Here is a 23,943-nt window from a genome sequence, read left to right as displayed (position 1 = left end):
TTCTATAAGCATGCATATTGTAGGTCGCGTGCCTACTAATAAAGAATGTGGAAAGAAAGATCCGAATTCGGCATGGCAAGAGTTTCAACGACCCTCCTGAACATAGGCTCGCATATTAAGATCATTATTGGTCTATTTTAATAGCCTGTATGTGATACCATAATATTTATGTATCGTTGTATTTTAGTGGGATGGCAGGTATGCCATCCCGCCAAGTTACGCCTTGGCGGGGGCATGCCCCATACCTATACAGCACCGAGAGTTTGGCACTTTTCAGGGTTCCCCACAGAAATAACCACAACAGCCACAGACACTCAGCCCTTAAAAACATTTAAATTAGCCTAAATAGAAACAATGAAGAAAAAAACACATGTAGCTTCAAAGTGGCTAAATGTGCTAATTTTGGGCAGGTGCGGTATCGTTGGGTTCTGGGGTTTCATTATTTAGGTTTTACTGACTCCTTGTGGCGTAGCTATGTAGAGCTTGGTACTGGAGATGGTTAGTGACACAGGGATTGTTTTTAAACAAATTTTTTAAATGCTTTCACCAGTGACTCTGTTTTGGAGCTGCCACTTTCAGGTTTTAGTGTGGGTAGTTATGGGAATGTGTGTTTGTAGAATGCCATAGAGGACCACGTGTCTTCAGAATGTGCAGGCGACACTTTCAGATTGTCTGTTTCCCTTACATATATAAAACACACAGGACCTCTTTTGAGTAGATCAAAAACAGTTGACCTCCTTCTTAATTTGCTTTGTTCTTCAAAAGTTGTAATTGCTCAACAATTTTAATGAAAACACCTGAATTAACATGCTTATTTGAAAGGCCTTGACATGGCTCAGATATGAGCAATGCAATGTAATGTTATGGAAATTCATACGAACATACCATTGCAGTTGGAGGCTTAGCAATGACAAACACAAGTAGGCTAATACATGTACTAGTATCCTCACAGATGCCCATTGGCGGCGCCAGAGAATTGTGATTGGGGGAGCCACGTGTGGGGGGGGGGGGGGGGGTTGGGAGCTACAAGGGGGGTGGGGGAGGAGGGGGCTGGATTGTTTGAAGCAGGTGCTAATGAATTTTGACGCAACAAACAAAAACAAATAATAATACCACAGAAAAACGAGATCCAATGATCCCGGGCTAATAGGCTACACAATTGAAATGCACGTTACTAAATGTGCGCAAGCAGAATTAATTCCGTGAATTTAGAATGAACAAATCAAATGCATACAAAAAGTTCACGACAACAAGCACGGACAAACAATCACAATCTAAATCATAGTCACCACAGAAAGCATACAAAATTCTGTAGCTGTGAGCAAAAACGACTGTAGCATTGGCTAGAGTTGAATATGGTAATGCAGAGCCATCTTACGTTACTGTGGAAACAGGAATACACAACTCCTGCTAGCTAGCAGCTGTCTGCCAGCTGTAGCTAGCCCGAGGCACACAGCACATGACAGAAGTAGCCTACTTTCAGCTCGCGACGCTAACTTACAATATTAATGCAGCTCGTTCAGACAGTGACAAGCAGAAAGAAAAACATTCAGAAAGAAAACATTCACTCGCAAAACAAATCGTAGCTAATGTTACAGAAGATGTTTCCTGTTTAGCTAACAGAGTTAGCTACAGGCTGCATTGTGGATTCGCTGGACATAACAATCGCCTCTCGCGTCGGGATAGCTGGCCTATAAGTTTTCTTTCTGTACTCATACAAAACATAATCCATCCCCCTCCTCCAAAAACACTGAACTCACACACACATAGGCTAAATGCTGACGGTTGACTGTAAAGCTGCTTTGTGACAAAGCTCCTTCGTTAAAAGCGTTATACAAATAAAAATTGATTGATTGACTGATTGATGATCGACCTACGCAAACATTATTAAGTCATTTAAACCTGCATATAAACAAAGACTGATGTATCACCAGTCACATGAGAACGATCCGCCTGTTGTTGTGATTTGCATCGAATATTTATTGTATTTCACCGAATCGATTCGAAGTCTTGTAGGAACTGCTAGATTAGAAACTGCTACAACGTTAGTAACGTTAACGTTATCACGCACATGCAATTACACTTGCAACTAGAAGAGTGCACTCAGTAGAGTGCAGATCTCCACCAGGCGTGTAAGCTTTGCTGATGCAACAATAGAGGCTACCAAATCAATGCAACAAGACAAATACAAATACAATAAATTTTTACCATGTGGCACCGAAAATCCCCAAAACGCCGATTCAGGGAAGTAACGCTAAAGGTGGTGACATGTCAGCTAATGTCGTTTATATCAGCCACGGTGTTAGAACGTTGACGTTATAGGCTGGCACTTTCGTTTCAAATCTGGACGGGAACAATTCCAAAAGCGATGTAAAATATCAATTTCAACGTGAAAATGGCAACAAAATACTTGCCACAGATTCAAATATTAACGTACCCCGTTAGTTGGCGGAGTATTTTGTTGGCATTTTAACGTTGAAATTGACATTTCACATCGCTCGTCTTTCATTCCACACGGAAGCAGTTATTGACTTGCGCCCCCTACCGGCCGGTTAGGAGGAGTGAGGAGTTAGAACTAGAATGTATTTCAATGGACAATGATGGAAATTAATTCAAATTAAATATTTGTCGTTGACCGATTTGCAAATTATTCGAGAATTCAGGTCCTTGGCCTGCTGCCAGCATGTAAAACAAGTATTAGGCTGATCGGCCCAGTAGTTGTTCTTTTCTGGGTCGCTTTTTCGGGTCGTTTTTTTTTTTTTTGGGGTCGTTTATTTTTTATTCCATAAATATTTTTCATCACAAAATTACTGGGGGGTTGGGGGGAGCGGGGCTTAGGGGGGCTCAGCCTTTTTTAGGGGGAGTTTAAGACCCCGCTAGCCCCTCCCTCCCGCCGCCACTGCAGATGCCCCCTGGTGATTGGTGCTAGGAGAAATGGTTGATTATCTAATGAGGAAAAAAAACTTTATAATACCTTGCTAAAGATAAAAGCTTTATATTCAGAGCAGTTTATTTATAGGAAAGTGATTAAGTTTGTTGATAATGAAAGACTTTGCATTCAGGAATGTACTATTCAAGTTTATAGGACATAATATTGATCTTGCAGTCTGATTTTAAAGCAAGCTCGTATTGGATGAAGCCCTTGAGCCAGACTTTCAATCCACCTAACCTTTCTGCAGAAGTATCCCTTTCTAGATGCATGATTCATTCCCATATATTTGTTGTCATTTTATTGATCAGGAAATGAATTTACCATCTATACTACCAATATTCTAAAGTTTCAAAATACAAGCAAATTAACTGCAACACAGGAGACAGTTCCTCAAGAGCCAAGTCTTCTGTTGTTGAGTCCAACACTCTTTTCACAGCTCACTGACAATTTATGTCCTGGAAAAGAAAACAGGAAAAATCAGAAATGTACCAGCACAGGAAAACTGAAGACTTCTCTGTTTTTAACCAAATATGCATCAAAAACAGATTCTTTGTCAGTCTTAAAGAAGGAGGAGACTGTGGACCACCAGGTACTGGTGATAACTGGAAGAAGGTGCGTTAAAACAAAAGAAAAGAGAATCTGCCGGACCCTTTCATGAAATGTTCCCCAACAGAACATTGCAAAACAGTTTTCATCATGCCCAAAAATAATTGCAGACCTTGTTAGTTTAGCTATGGCCTCTTATTCAGATACCAGTAAAGGACATGAAGGTGTCAAACCGGTTTGTGTCAGGAATCCCTAAATAGTTTCTCAGAAGGAACAAATGAATACTATTTTCTGCCAATGTACTAAAGTAGAAAATGTTGGTACATGGTTTTAGTTCTGAATATCTTAGCATAAGCACAGAAGCTTCTGTGTATTGCAAAAGAGCGAAAGCCAAAAGCAAGTTGCCAAACTGGAACTAATCTCATTTAGAACCACTGAGACAAAGTCAGAAAAGCTTGATCGACGAATGAGCCAAATTTAGTTTGTTTTAGTTTTTTCCTTGAGGTTAAGAATGATAATTTTCTCAACCTTAGCCACAAATATAATTTAATATTGCAATTATGAATCTCTCTGCATTTGGGCTTTACATACGATATTACATTTACAGCAAATAAAGTTGAGATTGTTAAATGGAGGTGCAATCATAATTTCACATAAAACATTTTACAAACCCTCAAATCAAACTTCTGTTTCCATAGAGCTGAATGTTTTGCATGTTTTTCCCTTGATGATTTTTGATTGTGTTATTGTATTCATAATATTGAGAGATAATTTGTTCAGTACATTTTGCAGATTTGTAGTTAAAATTCCCTGGAAAAGTCCTCAAAAATGGTTATTTGAAAAGAGTGGGAACGCTGCTGATAAATATTAAAAATGTATTTCTTAGAGTATGAATTTTATATTTCAACATATATTTTTCTACAAGAGTATATCACATTTTACACTCACAAATGGTATTTGACAGATCAATTTGACAGAAAACCTTCAGACAGCTGGTGACAAACAGATAGGCACACACTCCAACGTGTGCACAGACAGGCACACAGGCACACAGAAAGAAACACACACCAACACACAATTACAGGCGAGACTTATAGTCTCGCGACTTGAATTCGCTGGGTTTTTTTTATTCCAAAGGTGTTTGTGTGTCTATAAGTTTAACATCATGGGCCACGCACTGGAGAGAACACAACCCTCAACCCACACCTTGCGCTTATCATCCAACCCACCCGGGCCCCGTACACCCTCCAGACCTCCGCACATCAAGAGGAATAATACTAACAACAATATAATCATGATAATATCCATAATCATGGTTTAATAATCCATTTAGCACTAGTATAGAAACGTAAAAAATAATAAAGGAAACAAAAGATGATTGAAAAAAATGTTCTTTCACTTAAGGGACAACCAAACCACCACCAACACCCCCCACCTCCCCCCCCCCACACCCCCCAACCCCCCGTGCCGCCTCCACTCTCTCTCCCCCTCTCCATTATCCATCTCTTTCCTACACACATTCAGAGGAATCGCAATAATAAAAATCACAACAACAAATCACACTTGTGCCTGCCTGGATACCCCACTCTGCTGAAACACAATCTTCTGCTTCCCTGTGCCTGGTGTGGTCTGTGTTTCAGTTCTTGTGTTCCATCACATTACTTATCTCAGAATATACTGTGCATTGGCAACAGAAGCAGTTCAATAACCTCAAGGTGAAGGCTGTGCAGTCTGTCTTTCCAGCCGTGCGCATGTTTGTGTGCGTACAGGTCTGTGTCAGATAGAGCTATTTGAATTCCGATCGATGCAAAGAGCCGGCTCGTGCTTTTTCATATACGGTCACACACTTGAGTAGCTGACAGTTCAGATCACAGAGCCTCCGTGGCCTGTTATGACCACTTATCTACAATTTTATTAAGTATTACTGTCACCGTCCATTATACAGTATTTTGTTGGGCTATTAGCAATGGTCACTGGAGAGTAGACGGTAAAGGGTCAAGTGTGTGTGCTAAAGCACAGTAATAGGAGGAGTAGCAGTTTTGTTCTGATTCTCAACATTTTAAACAGAAAGAGATCGATGATACTGTGGAAGATCTATCACTATGAAACCAAAAATAGGTGGACAATTTAACAGACGCACTGTGATACATTGGGCAGGACTATTTTCTTCAGAGCTGCATGGCTAGAATGGCCAGTCTAAATGAGAAAAAATATTAAGCCAGGTCAGAAGGAAAGATGGTTTTCCTTCTTTTTAAAAGAGGCCAAATACAAAGCTGGTTCTTCTGAAGATCTGTGATACAGATGCAATCTGCTTGTAAATTTTGTGCTAAAATGTTCTAATGTTGCCATGTTTTAAACTAAATAAAGAGCAGTCATTTTCCTCAAGCTGCTCGTTTATATTATATTAGACTCTCAGACTACATCTACGTCATTTCTTTAAAATTCTCTCTATTTTTCAGATTCAGTTTTCAGGCACCCTGGCATTGCATACATTATATCCCTTGGGAAAAAAAGTAATATATGTTACCGTGTGATAAACTGTGAAAATGTAAAAACTGTCAGTATGCTCCAAAACATATGAAAAATAAATGTTCACTTCCACACTTCTAATCACGTCTATATCAGAAGACAGTTTGTAGTGTACTGTATGTAAGCTTAAGAAGGTGAAAATAACAAAACCCCCATATGGGCAATGAGTGCACATTGGTTGTTAATTTTACTGTTGCAGAATATTCTTCAGGACAGACATAGTATAAAGAGAATTAAAAACAGTTCAGTATTTTCCGGTCAGGGACATCATTACGATCAAAGCTTTCCAAAGGAATGGTCCACAGTCAGAAATAAACACTTACTAATATATGAAGTAGATAAATTCTGGTTTATGAGTATAACATGTATTACTTTTTTTGTAAGGGATTATAGCATACTTAAATTATAAATAGGCATACATTTAACAAAACCACCTGCAGTAAACTACAGGTCACTTGTAGCAGCTGGAATCATTCGCTTTTTAGTCAAGATCAGTCTCGTTGGTTTTTGGGTAGATTTTCATCAAAAAAATTTTATGTTCTGGATAGTTTGTTCGGAACAATTCAGAAAACTCGTCCATTGAACTCTAACAACAGAACACGCACACACACACACACACACACACACACACACATTTTGTACCACCACTAAATACAGCATGATTCAGTCAGCTTGTTGATGTAAATTCCTTGTTTATGCATCATACTAATATAATGTGTATCAGTGTGCTTCAGGCAATCCCCTCTCTGACTCACAGACCTCACGCTGTAGCAGGACGACGGGTACCAACAGAGTGGAGGGAAACATACACCACAAACGGACAAAGTGTCTGCGTCCGCCCTCACACCAGCCACTCCGAGTCTACAGGAAACTGTCCGAAAAGAAATAAGGAAACAAAGAAAGAGACAGCATCCAGCCCAGATTATCTTTTCTCTTTTTTTTTTTTTTCAGGTGTGTGACCCCCCCCCTTCGGGTCTTCCTGTAGGGAAATGTGCTCCCGCCTTATCCATGGTTTTTACGCTCCGGAGCGAACGGACCGCTCTACCTGCGCGCAGAGTCTCTGTGGTCCTTTGAGTCCACCAGGAAGAAGTTCTAGTTCACTTGAAAAGACGAGAGTGAAAATAACACCGAGTGACAGCATCCACGCCAGTTCTAAAGTAGGTCCTATCCCAGCCGGAACGGCACCGGAAAGCCCAACGGGGGGTTTCGGTTCAGCACAGGGAACAGCTGCAGTGCACACAGGGGTCGGAGCCTCCTTGTCTGAAGTGGTACCATGTCACGCATGATTTAGGGGATGCACCGTGGTGTTCAGTTGGCAGCCTGCTCCAGCTCGCTGCCAAACTGTGTGGGGGAGAGGAGCAAAGGGTGTGGCCAAGGGGGAGTGGGTCAGGTTCTGAAAGGTTAAATCTTCACACACTGTTTGTCAGAGCCCCTCAATGCCTTGCTGAAGAATATGCAGGTTTAAAAGTCTCTGAAACACCACAGCCTGGTCCCGCCCTCCTACAGATTTCCCTCCTGTCCAACCCCTGGGCTCATCCTCCAAAATAAACTGGGGCCAAGCAGTGCCCCCACGCCCCCCCCCCTCCCCAGCAACGACTGTCCTCTGCCCATGTCCTCTGCCCCCCTCCCCCAGTTCTATTCCCCCAGGAGGTCTGTACTGGTCTTTGCGGGAGGGAGAGGGCGCGGCGGGGGCGTCAGTTTTCGCCGGCGGGGGCTGGGGCCCCCGCCCCCCTCGCTGTCCGTGTTGGAGGCTGAGGGGGGAGGAGGTGGGGGGAGGCGGGCAGGGATGAGGGAGGAGGACGGGGGGGTCATCCTGCAGGAGGAAGGGCGCAGGCTCTGTATTCTCCGGCACTCCTGGCAGATGCGGACGTGGGCACAGCTGCGGGGGGGCACCGAGGGGGCCAGAGAGGGCGGCGGGGTGGTGTTGGCCCCGAGCGGGTCCTCCAGCAGGCGCTGTGGCCCCGGGCCCAGGTCTGAGGGGCCTCCCCCGCCCCCGGCGGCCCCCGTCAGGGGCCCCGATCCGCTGTAAAGCTTGCCGTTGCTCAGACGCATCTCCCGGACGAGGCGCAGCGGGCGCGGGGCCCCCAGAGTGAGGCGCGTGGGGTGGCGGGGCCCCCCGGGGCCCGACAGGGGCCGTCGTCTCCGGGAGCGAGAGGTCTTCTTACAGGAGATGGCGTTGCAGAACTCCGTCAGCATCTCCTGGCACACGGACACCTGAGAGAAGAACCCAGAGGGCGTGAGAAATGAGGAAATAAGACAGATAAAGAGAGAGACAGAAGAGAAGAGACAGAGAGAGGAGAGAAGAGATAGAGAGAGAAAGAAAGCGGACCAAAAGCAATAGAAACAGGTTCAGATCGGAAGCGAAAGAGTAAGGAGTGGATGTTTAGACCAGATGAAGTAGAGACAGAGGAAATTTAGCAGAGAGAGTGCAGACGGAACATAGAAACAAATGGAGGGAGAACGAAGTGAAGAAAAGTGGAATGACAGGAAGAAAAAGGTACATAATGAAAATAAACAGGACACTTCACAATTCAGTGACAACCATGAACGGACTGACAGAACAACTGACTCCACCTAAAAGCACAATTCACAACAACAACAGGTGTACACAGAAGTGCACACACACACACATACACACATATAAACACACATGCACACACACACACACACAAACACCCTTCAATAATGAACCAAGCAGCACCAGGGAAACGCACAGCAGCAGTCACATGAACACACCACACACGGCTCCACGGGCGTGCACACAGACGCGTGCGGGCGGGCTGGCATGGCGACCTACTGGGGTGTGCCTGTGATTTCGGCGAGGGCAGGCGTGCGGGCGTACCTCGTCCGTCTCGGCCGACCTCCGCGTGGACCACACAAACTCCATGACGGCCACAAACACGGCAATGATCAGGCCGCAGATCAGCACCACAAATATGCCCCCGATATTCTCCATTCCCAGACCTGAGGACACAGTCCAGCTCAATGCAGTACACGCAGGGGCACACACAAACCTCACAGCCGTTAAACTACCTGCCGTTCTTTATCCTTAAGAGCTACGCATTTGGCCCTGCGGTGACCCTGTGAAGCCAAAGGCAACTTTTCACATTGCGTGGACAGTAAAGTTTGTACTATATTCTCATTCTCACAAGTACAGGTGCTGCAGCTGTCACACCAGCCACAAGCAAATGCCTCAGTATCATTCATCTCCAGACACGGCAGGAATGCAGTCTCTAAAATGGACCTCGCGTCCTCAAAGGAACATACTTTCCCTAAAATGCCGGTTCGCAAGACGTGACAATGACATTCCTGATTTTAATCATTCCGTTATCGGTTTCTGTTTCAATCATATCAACTCATGATTTCAAACAGAGAGATCCTCCAAGGACAGTCATACTTTCAGAAATGCTTCCTAACGAAGACACTTCAAGGTGAGTCCCTCTCCCGAATATGGAATGTGTGCAATTTTATGACTCAGAGAGAAAAGACTGATTCACCTCTTGACTGATTCACCTCTAAGATGTTCCACAAATTCATTTAGAGTGTTTTTCAAAAATGAAATCTATTTTGTTAACATCACTTAATGTGATGAAATGATCCTAATACTGTATTTGCTTCATCATGCGGTTCTTCAAAGTTAGGAAAAATATATCCTTCCCCTCTACTTAAGGACAGCATCGCACACTGGGGGGGACACAAACTGACCCTTGGCCCGGTGGTCCTCCTCTTTGGGGCACTGCCCCCCCTCCCACCAGCGGCGCTTCAGGATCTCCAGGCGGTTGTTCTCCTGGAGCTGCAGGATGGCCAGCGTGATCTCGTCTCTGAACGGAGAGCCTGAGGGACGGGGAGGAGCAGGCAGGCGCGCGGTGAGAGACAATACCAGCTGAATGGTTTAAAACACTACTCGCAGGAAGCGTAAAGGTGGCTGACATGTGTGAACACACATGTTTTTGTTTAAAAGTAAACTTGATTTGCTTAATTTATGCTTGCAAATTTTGGTTCTGAGCCTCTGGAGAGGCAGCATGATCTCTTTCATTGAAATGCCTGAGATTTTGGAGCTGGGCGCGTGCACACATGGGATTGGTCCTCAATGCCTGATCTGAAGTAAATGGACTGTAAATGGACTGCATTTATATAGCGCTTTTATCCAAAGCGCTTTACAATTGATGCCTCTCATTCGCCAGAGCAGTTAGGAGTTAGGTGTCTTGCTCAAGGACACTCGACCGCCAGGGGTTTGAACGGCAACCTCGACTCCCAGACAATCAGTCTTCTCTGAGTATGTCGCCACCTGAAGTCTATGAGGAGAGAAGGCAGCCTAAACAATGACACCACAATGAAGAACAGAGTGGACACCCGGAAACCCAAGGAAAGAAACCACTTAATCTACCCTATAAGGACAAGTTACTGAACTTGCTTGCATAACTTCAGACCATACAAGAATTCATGAAAAGCATGATATTTTTAAACTGAACACTAATGAGGTAAAGTACCTTACAGTTTAGCAACATTTAGCACTGGTAGAGCTACAGGGCAGCCTAGTGAGCTAGTCATCTAGTTTTATGGCTAGTTTTATGCATGCCTGCCGTATAATCTTGCTGAAGTTTCTCTGTGTTCTTTTTAACAGGCCATTTTTTTTCCAGAGGAAGTAGAAAGGCGAGACAGAGGCGCTGGTCCTAAATTTAAAACGGTGTACATGCGCGAGGGATCAGAAAGCCACCCTCCCCGCTCACCCAGCGGCATGCCGATGCCGTAGCCCTTGGTGTCCAGCAGGCCGCCGATCTGGGTGAGGTTGCAGTTGAGCCGGCGGTGGTACTCGTTCATGGTGCTCTCCAGCAGGAAGGCGTACTTGGAGTTGAGCACGCGGGCGATGCCCTCCTCCGTGCTCTTCACAAACACGCTGGGCTGCTTGGAGTGCATGTAGTTCCACATGCGCTGGTAGGTCTGGTACCGCGAGTTCTGGGCGGCAGGGATGGCCAGGGATGGAGACAGCAGAAGGAACAGAGGGACACACGGAGGATGAGGATGAAGGACAACGAAGAAGGGCGACCAGTCAAAAAATTATATTTGCCGTGCCGGCTTATTACATTGCGTGCATCGTAGACAGAGTAACTTTTACAGCTTTTGCATTATTATTATTCATTTATCATTATTTTTTTTAGATAATATCCATTTGTATAGCTGAGCATATGCTGAAGCATGTTAGGCTAAGTACCTTGTTCAAGGGTACTGCCGTGTCTTACCTGGGAATCAAACCAACAACCTTTATGTTACAAGGCCAGTTACCCATTATACCCATCACCCCCATTACCCGTTATACTACACGGCTGCCCACCTCGATTAAAAGCACTCTGTATTAGCACATTACGATAAAAGCACGATGAGGCCAATGTGAATGGCCATATAAATAATATATGAAAACACAATAAAACTTTATTTCTTGTTTAAAATGGAAATTGGACAGGGGATAAAAGCTCCCTTATAGCGTTTTTTTTTTTCTTTTCTTTTCTCCGCGCCAGTGTAACTTTAACGGCAACCTGATGGGAGCAGTTGGAATGAGCTGCGGAGCGGACGTGAGGGGTGAGGGGTCAGATCCACACCCCGTCTGATTCGCCGGCAGCCGTGTGCCAGCACTGCAGCAAAGTTATCGCATTAGGGAAAGCGCAGCGGGCGAACCTCGAAGCTGGTAAGTCGCACACCGAGAGCGCAGCCCCGACTGCATCAAGTGCGGAAGAGCATTTTAACCCTTCCGCTGAAAATAAATTAGACATTGTGATACATTAGTGGGGGCAGACACAAGTGGAGACAAAGTCACAAACCACTTATGGCTTATGAGCACATAAAGGCTCTAAGGCACTTTAGCATCAACAAGCGCAAGCCACTGAGACATAATCCCCTCAAAGAAGTGAACGCAGGACCGGCCAAATTCCCAACCGTCAGAGCGCGCTGAAGAAGAATAGGCTTTTCCCACAGACAGAAAACGGGACAATGCCGGATCTGTAACACTTAGCTCCGCAAACACGCTCACAAAGTCAAAGTCACAAACACTGTGCGGGCAAGCACGGCAAACAAAGAGCTGCACAAGGGCAGGTGAAAACAAAGTGAGTGGCCTGGAATCAACCAATAAGGCTGGAACGCAGCGCCAGTGTAAACAACAAGTTAAAAAAGAGCTCTTATAGAAACTGAGCCGACACGATTAACCATCGAAAATACCGTGGGTCGATTGACTAATAGGTTTAACAAATTAATATTAGTCTGGAAAAATTCTGTAGTTCTGATTACTAGATTTTATTTATCCCTCTTTTCCGCCTGATTTGGAAAAAAATGTTGCTGTATCCTGTGTTCGTCACCAGCTTTTGCTGGAAGACTGCAGGTACACAGCCAAACAAACGCCAATGCGCACACGGACCACCCGCAGTCACGGACCGTACCATGAAGAAGGTCATGGTGCTCCCCCCGTGTATGGTGCCGTATTGGATGTTGGTCTGGTCCGCCAGGTCATCCGGCGACTCGATGGGCACCTCCATTCTCTGCACGGTCAGGAAGGCGGCCAGGTTGGCCGTGTAGGATGAGATAATGATCAGGGTGAACGCCCACCTGGGAAAAGAGTGGGGGAGAGGAGATTTAAACATTTTTCAGTGTGAATTATCTTTCCTCAAAAAACTACCATGCGCCACTCACTGCTGTCCAAATGTTCATTTTCATATTTCAGTCTGCATTATTGTGATGCCTGTTTCATGTCACATGGTTAATCCACAGATATTTCCCTCTATTTTTTCCACAAAAATGTGCTTCTTTTCTTACTTCAGAGGTGGTTTGTGGGTTACAAGGTTGAAGCCATCGCTACTGTGCATGTCAGCCATTTCAGCTCACCAACATGTGACACTATACTGCTCACCAATATATATACTGTATATATATATATATATATATATATATATATATCAGTATATTTAATGCTATACCTGAGGTCCATGTGATGTAGAGCTTTGCATGTACAGACCAGGAAACTGACATGGACCATGACCTTTCCTCAGCGTGATCAGTCCCTTAATCTAAGTCTCTTGTCAATCATTAAGGTCGAAGGTTCAATTCTTCGTTGTGGCATACTGGCTACACATGGACATTCTACAAAGCTGTTAAATCTGTCTTACATCACACAGCATCACAACATTTGAAGATTTAAACTTGGAAAACAGTGACGAACGTGCTGGTTTTATTGGGAATAGCGGACAGAGGGGAAGGGGCGGAGCAGGCAGCGGGCCGGCGGGCGGGGCACTCACCAGACGCCGCTCACGCAGCGGGTGGAGAGGGCACGGGGCATGATCTCGGAGCCCTGCTGCATGAAGCCCCCGATGGGGAACCACAGGCTGTTCCCCAGGGTGTACTGGTTCTCCAGCATGTCCTTGCGCTCCCGCAGGCAGGGGTGCGGGTTGTACCACTCGTAGGGGCTCATCCTGGGAGACGGAATAAGGTCAGCGCGCGGCGCGCTCCGTTAGCGTCAGCCGGAGAGGCCCATATGCTCGCGCCACAAATCACCTTCAGAACACGACACAGTGTAAATGACACAGGAGCACACGGGGGACTGGGCGGCGCTGCCGGGCCTCTCTGTGCGAGGCGTCCGTTTCACAGCGAGGCAGCGGAGAGTATGACCAGGGAGAAAAAGGAATGACAACATCCTTCTTTATGTATATTTTTAAACAAAGCGCACTAAGGTCCGTACACTGTTATGGTCCTTAAAATGACCATTGCTGTAATTGTATTACATAACCTGTGTATGAGAAATGACAGAAGCATTTCCGTCCGTTGGACAGAAAACGCAACAGTGATCTTTTCCCACCAGGCCAGTGTGCTGATGACATCACTTCCACTGCGGGACAGTCACAGGCCAGTGACCCATTAAAAACCCTGAGGGCTAGGTCATATCATGGCTACATCCTGTTCCGCATGGAAAGGGACAATTCAATTCAATGCCTCTTTTACCTTTGCTTCCTTTGCAATGTACTTACAGTATATGAAAAATATTTTCAAATGTTTTTTTATTTTAATTTATTTGACTAATGAGATTTTAATGGAAGTTAGCTAATCACTATACTAACCTGGATATCCTACATGGTGACTTGCTGTGTAAAACTGTGCTATGGATGTTTCATATGTTCACTGATATACAGCAATACAAGCTGCTCTCTCTTCCTCCATGTGCACGCCTCTGTGCATATTCAACTAATCAGTGTCTCAACTACTCTCTCTCTTTCTCTCTCTCTCTCTCTCTCGGTGGTACCACTGAATTTGCTTAATTGTCTTGTCATAATACATTAGCACAGGAATATATTAATAACAGCTAAAATGAGTGAGCAAAGCACTAGTGTCACTCTGTCCCTCAGGCTGTGGCAGGCTGCAACATAGCAGGCTGCCAGAACTGCACACCTCTGTTCCTCTCCGAGGAGGACGGGTAATTTATCTTAGTCCAATGGTTCAGGGAATTGTGGATAGACTTGTGTTATTTTTGGGCTGTAAGTGTCTCTTCCCAGTGCTTTTCAAATTTGGAGATGAAGTACAGCTCTGTTTTGACCTCTTGAAGACTGTGACAGGGGCACTGGCTAACCACTCTGGATCACCTGATGTGGTCGCCAGTTGGTCTCTTGCCAGGCTTTTCTCAGTGGGTCTATAATGTTCAAAAATTGCAAATATTTTAATAAATTTTCACAATAGATTATCTATAATACCTACAGCAGTGTTGGCTGCCAATTTGGGCAGGTTTACATGGTTTTTATGTGCATGTTTTCATTTGTGCATGCATTTGAATTGGGAGGTTGATTAGGACAATTGAGGGTCAATACCAACTCTTATGGCTCAGGCTCAAATTTTTTTTTTACAGGACTCCAGACAATAGATCCCACACATAGAAAAGATAATAGCAACAGCTTTTGCCACATTTGTTAGAAGTGTCATGTGTGTTTCTTTTCATTCCACATGCTTTGGTTTTCTTTTTTTCCACTTCACGTCCTGTTGCTTCAGCCATATGGGTTTAGTAGCCAATGTTTGAACTGTATGGACGTTGTGAAACTGGTTTAGGTTCCTTGATTGTTTTTGAAAAAATGAATGTCCGTTTCTTCATATTTACCCAGGGCCCAGCTCTGACAACATTTCACCAGCAGAGCCAAGTAGTGCAACCCTTGTTTTGTGGGCAACAGTGAAACTAGGTCACCTGAATACAGAAGAAATGTAATTTCCTTGAAGGCTGAGCCCAGAAGATGGAAATTGCGGCCAGTTTATTTCTGTAGATTTTGAGCAGTGCTGAACTCTAAACTACAGCCCTGTCACTCTCCACACCTGGGATGTAAGAAGCTGGTTATGTTCTTGCCTGTTTGAACACTATTACTTTGGGCATACATCAATAACCATAACACCGCGTTTCAATTCGGAGCAATTCGACAAACATTCATGCCAGATTGATTCAAAAGCCTTATTGATTTTTTTGTTTTACTCTCGTCTTCTTTCTCTTGCATTTGCACACATACACATACACACACAGAGACACACAGATACACACAGACACATACACACACACACACACACACACACACACAAGGCTTCCTCAATGTGTGCCCACCGGTACTGGAATGTATTTTTGCAGGCAAAGTATACATATACTTTTATGCATATGCATATGTATTTGTGAAAAGTCAAATTCATTTATCAATGCAATTGCCTGTCTTTACTTGTGTAGCCCACTGTATGTTTGTTTGCCCAATTACATGCCTTAAAACAGGTGTATCGGTTTGGTGTTACCTGGCAGCCAGGAAAAGGACACAGCTGACAGTCAGGTAGGCCAGCAACATGAAAAGCCACACAGCTGGGGAGAATGGATCCAGGAAAGAGAAATAACCTGGCTTCCGCCCCTGAAAGATCAGACAGCGCGTACGCAAACATAACTCACGACCTGCTCTGCTGCAGTTCCTTCAGTGGCCACAGGGGCGCAGCATTTCAGCACTGTACACTGCATTACACACAGTGCATATTACTTCTATGGTTTGATGACTAAAAATGTGCATTAAATTAGCAGGGAATAGTAAGTTAATATATACTGGACATGTCATTGTAACTTTCCCCAAACTTAGTCCACACTCCTGTTTTCTCTCGCTCTTTCTTACCAGCTGGACCCGGTAGAGAATGCTTATACCCAGGGACATGAAGGGCTTGGAGAAGTCGATGACTTTCTCTCTCTCTGAAGTGATGGTGAAGCCCGCCACCGCCAGGTCTGCTTTCTGCACGAGAGGGGGGCGTGGGTGGTTGGGGGGGAGAAGCGGAGAAAATAGAAAATTTGAATTATAAAGCGAGTATGAAAGAGAAGGGGAAACGAGGAAGGCGGGATGTGGCGAGGAGAGGGGGAACATTCCAGAAAGAGGGAAAACAGTGGGGAGAAAACAGATGGCGGCCGCTCATCAGTGCCCTGTGAGCCGAAAACACACCCCGGGTTCCACTCTGATACTTTAATTACAGCTGAACTGATTAACAAGGGGAGCTCATTACCCGGCTCCAGCGGGCCCTGGCGCTGGGGGAGCGCGCGGCGCATCGGCCGCATGCGGGCGGCGCGCGGGGGGCGTCGCCATAATTGAAGCGTACCACTGAGTAATTAGCTACGAGAGCCACTCGATATCGCGTTACGCACGCCTCTCACAGGCCGTGCCGTGAACCCCGGGCCCCCGCTGGGGCCTCGCCAACAGGGAGGGTGAAGCGCGGCTAGCGGTTAGCCGCCGTGATTGTAGGGGAGAATGGCCGCAGACTGTGTAATTACCCTGTTAATGAGTTCCCCCACCATCCCCGTCCAGGACCCGTTGGGCTCCGGGGCCCCGTACAGCCCGTCGTCCACCAGCTTGATCCGGAAGGAGAACTTGAGGATGTCGGCCAGCTCCCTCAGCATGTCCACGCAGAAGCCCTCGTACTGGTCGTTGCCCTTCAAGTCTTGGTAGTTGTCCTTGCGCATCACGTAAGGGTTCTCCTGCGTGGGTAAATGGAGAACACACGTGTATATGCATGCCCAATTCACTGACATGCCAAGGCAGGTCAGTACCTCACCAACATGGCTGCTGCAAAGAGCTCCTCCAACATGCTGGCGACCTTACCAGTATGGTGGTGACGATGAGCGTCTTGTTGGCCAGTGTCTCGGACGCGTTGATATCCAGGGAGGTTGAGTTCATAGCCAGAGTGTTGTTAGAGTACCAGATTCCAATCTGGCAGAGAGAAGGGAGGAAAAGAAGGAGTGATGGAGGACAGAAGAGGAAATGGAATAAGGAAAAGAAACTGGTTGAAAATCAGTTGGGGTAACAATTCTTGTCACTGAAGAACTTAGGATACCCCCATAATGCTATAAACTACCATTGCAAAAAACCAGCATTATTGCAGTTTTTGCCAGCTTCCCAATGAATCTAGCAAACATCTAACAGTTTGTGACCATTACATTTAGCATTAATTTAATGTAAAATTATTTGATATTGCCTCGTTTAAACCAACAGTTTATTACATTACTCCTAAGTCATTTATTTAAATAGCGGCAAGTAGCTAATGTGAGCTAGCAGCATACTGAAATTTAATGGGGTAGTGTGCTTGTTGTACACTAGCTTATATTAGTGATGTGAATATTGAAATTATAAGTGGCATTATCATAAACCATTACAATAACTAGCAAGCTAACTGACCTAATTTCTTACTCAAGGAGGTTTTCATGTTCCTTTCTGAGTCTTTTGTGTGTATGTGCGTGTGTGTATGTTTACAAACCATATTCCATAGCCTTTTTTGTCTCTAATATATCAGATTGGTTAGAAAACAAACGTTTAAACACTTAGATAATTCTACCGCTTGTGTAATCCCACGAAACAATGACAATGAGATCATTAGATAAATTGTAACAATGTATGTTGTGTTTGATGATGAGATGAAATCTGTTGTGTTTGTTTTTTAACGCTTCTTGTCACTCAGAGATTCTTTGCCATGCGGGTACATACATTCGCCATTTTTTCCGCAGCGGTTCCAGGAAGTGAACCTCGGCCGCGGAACCCCACACCGCTCACGCCGTCTCCTACGACCGCCAATGAGCCCTCACCTCCTTGTGTCCCGCCCTGTGTTTCTCCAGAATCCGGAGGGTGTAGTTGGTCCTCTGGCCTTTGCTGTCAAACTCCACCCTCCCAGTCAAGCCATCATACTCCACCTGTGAAAGAAGGAGGGTGGGGGGGGGTCTTATCGTATGGACTCCAGACTGCACTTAGAGGGAAAGAGAGCACTGGGGAAAACAGAGTGAGATAGAATGAAAAAAAAAGACAAATCAAAAGTGAAAAGAAGTAAACAAATAAAGAGGCAGAAAGACATGGGTTGATAATGGAATGATGGAAGGAGGAAAAGGGAAGTGACAAACTGACACTGGGAGAATGGCTGCCAAAGTCTATGTGAGGCAGGTAGATGGAGATTGAGCGATAGTCTAACTGAGATAGAATGGGGGGAAAGAGAGATGAGGGAAGCACAGAACAAGTAAAGAGATGGATAAAGAAAGAGGGAGAATGGCAGAGAAAGATAAGGGTGGGTGATGGAGAGGGATTCAGACGCAGAATCAAAGATGCCATACAAAATGGCAGCCAGAAAACCAAAGGTACAGACAGGGAACCAGTTGTGGATTTGAGAAAAAGTAAGGGTCCAAAAAGAACCACAGTCAGGCGGGAACACAAAGGGAGTACAGAATCTTACCACAAGACAAAACTAACCAAAAAAAACCAACACCATTCTCTATCAGGGCAAGTGACACTAATACACCCCACATGCTCCACAGAGGGGGCCCACCCCCTGGTTGTTGGGTCCCCTGTGCCGGGGCACTGACCATGCGCAGGTAGTTCATCAGGCTGGTGCCGTGCTGCCAGATCTGGGGCGAGGTGCAGCTGAGCGGCTTCACGCCGATCTTCTGGCTGCGGTTCAGCTCCCTCACCGCGCCCACCACCACGTGCACCGCGTCGAACATCAGGGCGGAGGACAGCTGGGGGGGGAGGGGCCACGGCAGGCGCGTCAGATCGCATCAGAGCGCAGCGTCCGCTAACGAGCCGATCGGTACGGCTAGCGGCCAGTAAATCACTGCATCAGCCCGCCCGTCTTACTGCTGCAGCTAACCAATATAGCTGATAAGACACTGTCTGGATGTGTGGTAGTGAATCATTCAGTCATCAAGGCAGTGTACTGCACTGTAGGTACTGTGGGGCCTAGGTCCCAGTGCACACTAAGTCATACCACTGTTCATTCTGCCCTGATTCAGCTATGTACTGGGCATGATGTTGTACTTATGTCAACAAGTCCACACTTAGACGCGAGAGGTGCAGGAGTGGGCGTTTTTGTTTATACAAATGGCCGAGAAGACTGTCAAGCTATATGAATTGTTGTCTAGTCATGAAAACTACCATATATCAATGGGAGTAGGCAGTTTGTCTTTGTACATCGGTTATCTAGTAGGGGTATTGTGCACTGCATCGACAAATCAATGATGGTGTCAGGATACAGCTATGTTTCCTTTAGAACCTCTACCGAAAACAGCCTTGTGTGCACAGCACACACCAATATATGTATTTTCAACTTGATTTGCCAAGGAAAGGTATGATATGATATGATGTGTTTTGTGCAAGCCCTACATTTTGTGATCAGATAAACTGAAGTAATTATTTGCATATGAGAAGGGTAAATATCTGAATGCAGCCAAGGAGTGGCATAAGGTCAGCGCAAATTACAACTGTTTCATTTTAACTTACTGCAGTTTATTTGAACTGAAACAAGCAGCTTTTTATAAATAAATATTATGTTCACATTGCTCATTTTCATTTGACAAATCCAGAATCAACATTTTTCAAGTTACATAAATTCGCACTATTGTAATATCTAGCACAGCTAGCATAGTGTGTTGAGTGACAACATTTTGGGCCAGGAGGACTCACTGCAGGCCCAGGGTAGGGGCTAAGATCACACCCCTCCCTCCAGGACAGATTCAGACTTCGGAGGAACTCCAGGTAGAATGGGTGGGTGGTGTTGAACATGGAGAAGCCCACGATGTTGGACTGCTCGTCCACAATGTCATCTAACCTGAGAAGGGGGAAATCCTGGGACACAGACAGACAGACAGACAGGGATAGAGCTCAGAGCTCTTACACAGAGGTACTGTATGTTAACACTGCACCAGAGAGAGACAGATAGAGAGGGAGAGAGAGAGAAAGAGAGAGAGAGAGAGAAAGAGAGAGAGAGAGAATCAGAGAAAGGGAGTTAGACAGAGAGAGACTGAAACAGAGAGAGGGAGAAATAGGTATTGAGACAGTAATCAGCTACAGAGAAAGTGGGAGAGAGAGCCAGACAGGTAATTAGTGTCTACAGGTGCATGAACATGAACCTGAGAGAAAGAGTGAGAAAGAGATACTGAGGCACAGTGTCGAGAAGTGCACTAATAGTGCACTTAAATAGAGAGAATAGGGGAGGGAGGAGGGGGGGCAAACCATTAGTATTGTACCAGCACTGCAATGGAAGAGGGGAAAAGAAACAAAGGATAGCACACAAAGAGAGGGTCGACGAGAGAGAAGTGGAGGAGAATCCATAGACAAATGTTTCTGCCACACTGCTGCGCGTATCTCACCATTATGGTTTTTATATTCCCTGCCATATAGGATTTATGACACCTTTCCCCACCGTTCAGTTCCAGAAGATTCTTGTTCCTTGGTCATGTGCAGACAGCGGGTGGGGTGGAGTGGAGGGAGGGTGAGGAGAGGGCAGAGTGGGATTGGAGGGGGGGGGTGCATGTGGTCTTACCATAGTAGTGAGGATATACTTGTAAAACGTCGATGTCATCCCCAGTTCTGATGCCTGCGTCATGCAGAAAGACAGAGAAGGAGGCAGATCTCGGTGATTCCTTAGAGCTCATGCACTGCGCTTTTACGAGACGTGATTCAGTGTTGGTCATCTTAAAGAAAATTAAACTCTCTGCTGTTAGAACTTGGGTCATGACATTATATTTTATCAATGTTCTCTTCCACGTAAAGTATATATTATCACAGTTTGTTTTGCAAATGCATATAGATACATTACATCTACTACCATATATTAAATTTGGTATATATATAAAATTTGCTCTGACTCTATCTTGTCAAAACAGTAAATGTGTGAAAATGCATAAATCTATTGTGTCATACTGATGGTGTATCTTTTCCTTTCACGTTTTCGAATCCGTGCTTTTGTGTGAGGAACTGATGCCATTGCAGTGCACTCTGCATGGAGGGAGGTAGTGTTGCTGTGGCGACACTGACCTTTTTGAGGATGAGGTAAGAGATGGAGGCGTTGGCATCAATAATGATGGTGGCCACCTTGTCATCGCGGATCTCCTTTAGCAAGGGGGTGGGGTCCAAGCTGTCGTCCAGCATCCTGACGGACAGCGTCTCCCTGGAGATGAGGAAGCGCCGCACCAGCTCCTCCAATCGCAGCAGGCCTGGGGGGCAGAGGAACATGGTGACCAGAAGGGGGATGTAAGACAAACCAGTTAAGTTTATTTCTTAAATAAGCTTGATAAAATGGACTATAAATGTAAATAAAATAGTGCTGTTTCTTGAGGATGGCCATTAAAAAACAGAAGTAAAAGTAACTGCTTCATTTATGGGGAAGTGCCCTGTGAGCTATGTGGTAATCATGGAAACCAGCCAAAAAGGTGGGGGGGGGGGCGGAATCAATGTTCTGTCCCCCTCCCCCCAACGCGTTCATCCTAGCTGGGAAATCAAAGTAATAAGACCTGAACGTAACTGGGGAATGAAGTCTGCTGCTCGCTGGTAAGAGCTAAAACATTGGAATGTTTTCAGAGGAAAAATCTGGGCACTGTGTTCTCCCACAACCAGCCAAGGCAGCTGAATGCATCCGAGTGTGAAAATGCCTTATTTTATGATGAAGTGCTGATTTTCAAAATATCCTGGAGGCCATCTTGTGATGCTTCTGCGGCGCCACACTACTACATCTTCAAAAGGATGGCTGAGACCCAGGGCCAAAATGTTCACCCGTTAAATAAGCCACACTTCTCCCCAGTGACCTGTACCAAACCTTAATTAGCCTGTTGAGCAGCAGTGGGACCAAATATCTGATCCCCTAAATTTTCCTCAACTGGAGCCGTTAGCGCGGTGAGAGGAATTCTTAGCGCAGTTAGCGAGGCTAGGGAAATGAAAGCATCCCCTGGACTGGAATAACATCAAAATGGATGCCCGTTTGCTTGTGAAAAAGAGCAACCCTGAATCTAACGCTGACTATGTGGTGGTAGTGCACCAGTTCTTTTCCGTTGTGTTTGTGGATACCCCTGCGTTACCATGGTCCTGTGCATGGGCGTCGCTAGACCCCTTTTACTGGGGCACGTGCCCCGGTATTGATCTGCTGTGCCCCAGTAAAATCTCACCTTCGAGTTTTAACAAGCTCCTATATTTGGAAGTGGATTCATTTAGATTGATAATAACAGGAAAAGAATGGATTTTTTTCTAATCCACAATGTCAAAGCAACGCAGTTTAACCCAAAATACAAGCTGAGGTGCGCACCTTGCGGTCCGGGTCCGTACACCGCGGCGTGCACGTTACTGTCCGTGCACGGCAGTGCGCGTGTCGTAGGCATTCAAGAAAAAAAATTGTGCGATTTGAGTAATGGGGGACCTGTACCCCAGTAGAGCTTTATGTCCAGCAGCGCCCCTGGTCCTGTGCACAGAATATTTGCACTATTGTGACATTAAACCGTACCAACAAACCACACCTTGCCAATAAATGAGAATCCTCCACTGTCTCCATCATATTCAAACACTCCACGTCTCCACCGCCCGTTAAGTCTGAGTACATATTTAGATTGCAGAAAGCACTCGGCAATAATCTGCCAAAAATCTTTACTCTCATGACACATTTCCTTGTCTCATAAATACATATATTTGCTGTTCGTTTGGAACTTTTTGAGATTTTCACTTTCTCGACCAAAGTCTTTGAATTTCTCATCTTGTGCTGTGGGTGCCAAATCATGATTGCAAATGACTGGTTGTCCAAAGGGATTAGGCTGGTTGCGCTGCAGAAGTCCCCAAATGTATCATTTCGGGTAACGCTGAATTCTAATCAGAAAATTTTTTGTTGTAAGATTAATCCCTCCCGACTCGATACATGTGTTCATTATTTGTGACCAAATTTACATTTTTTTTTACTTTGTGGATAAACAAGCACAATGAGTGGGTTCTCACCGGATTACCAAAGCTCTCCCGTGTATTCTTCTGCAGAGGTCATGAATATGAATTTACACTTCCAGTGCAGCACCTCGCGGAAACGAGGCGAGATTTCGGCGCGGCGGTTCTCGATGGGTTCGCTTCAGGTTTAGCACTTGTTGATGTAGCAACAGTGGCGTCCCTTGAGCCGGCACCATCACCACTAGCATTCATAGCCATGATTTGGAACTCAGATGGAAAAGAGGCAACTGAAGACTTTGCTCAAGGCTTTTTCTTTTTTTTTTTTAAACATCTTTAAAATATCTCCATAGAAACACAGAAACGACGTTCAAAGTGAGAAAACGTTTAACGAATTTAGATTTTTTTTTATCAAAGAAATGGCAGACCTTTTGTCACAGACAAGGCCGGTTAAGAGTGAGAGAACAGGAGGATTATTGAGTGAGGAGACGGGGAAATGAGACTCACATTCGGCCTTAGCGCACACCAGACTCGTGGTCGGGTTTCCGAAGGAACGCAGAATGGCCCCGATGGCGAGGCTGAGGTCCTCGTTGCTAGGGTACAAGCTGATGGACGCGAAACGCAGGTACGGGAGCCGCGGGGTCTCCTCAGGGCCGATTTTCACATGAGGAATCTGGGAAGGGGAGGAGAGGGGAGGGGCAAGGAGTGGAGGGGAGGGGTGGGGAGGGAGGAGAGGGGAGGGAG

At 45.4% G+C, this 23,943-nt stretch overlaps 1 protein-coding gene and 1 long non-coding RNA gene across 3 annotated transcripts in view; one reads left to right on the top strand and one right to left on the bottom strand.

The window, feature by feature from the left end:
• Positions 1–5,281: 5,281 nt before the first annotated feature.
• The window catches only part of LOC135261558 (glutamate receptor ionotropic, kainate 5-like), a 57,623-nt gene continuing 38,961 nt past the window's right edge, over positions 5,282–23,943 (bottom strand). The window contains exons 6-21 of one of the 2 annotated variants that reach the window (XM_064348009.1): positions 23,707–23,872; positions 21,322–21,500; positions 20,828–20,881; positions 19,969–20,130; positions 18,873–19,025; positions 18,108–18,212; positions 17,131–17,238; positions 16,803–17,006; positions 16,159–16,272; positions 15,797–15,906; positions 13,288–13,461; positions 12,436–12,601; positions 10,738–10,963; positions 9,713–9,841; positions 8,805–8,971; positions 5,282–8,221 (exon numbers count right to left, since the gene is read on the bottom strand). In XM_064348009.1, coding sequence (XP_064204079.1) covers positions 7,643–8,221; positions 8,805–8,971; positions 9,713–9,841; positions 10,738–10,963; positions 12,436–12,601; positions 13,288–13,461; positions 15,797–15,906; positions 16,159–16,272; positions 16,803–17,006; positions 17,131–17,238; positions 18,108–18,212; positions 18,873–19,025; positions 19,969–20,130; positions 20,828–20,881; positions 21,322–21,500; positions 23,707–23,872 — 2,796 coding nt within the window. In that variant the 3' untranslated portion in view covers positions 5,282–7,642. The remainder of the gene's footprint in view (positions 8,222–8,804; positions 8,972–9,712; positions 9,842–10,737; positions 10,964–12,435; positions 12,602–13,287; positions 13,462–15,796; positions 15,907–16,158; positions 16,273–16,802; positions 17,007–17,130; positions 17,239–18,107; positions 18,213–18,872; positions 19,026–19,968; positions 20,131–20,827; positions 20,882–21,321; positions 21,501–23,706; positions 23,873–23,943) is intronic. The other variant, XM_064348010.1, reaches the window with a different exon arrangement.
• LOC135261559 (uncharacterized) lies at positions 11,554–16,972 on the top strand. The gene is made up of 4 exons (XR_010331983.1): positions 11,554–11,690; positions 15,777–15,831; positions 16,162–16,263; positions 16,837–16,972. It is a non-coding gene; the product is annotated as an uncharacterized LOC135261559 (long non-coding RNA).

Source organism: Anguilla rostrata, chromosome 8, assembly GCF_018555375.3.
Source record: "Anguilla rostrata isolate EN2019 chromosome 8, ASM1855537v3, whole genome shotgun sequence".
Taxonomy (NCBI): Eukaryota; Metazoa; Chordata; class Actinopteri; order Anguilliformes; family Anguillidae; genus Anguilla; species Anguilla rostrata.
The sequence above is the reverse complement of the archived record's forward strand: the minus strand, read 5'-3'. Positions and strand labels throughout refer to the sequence as shown.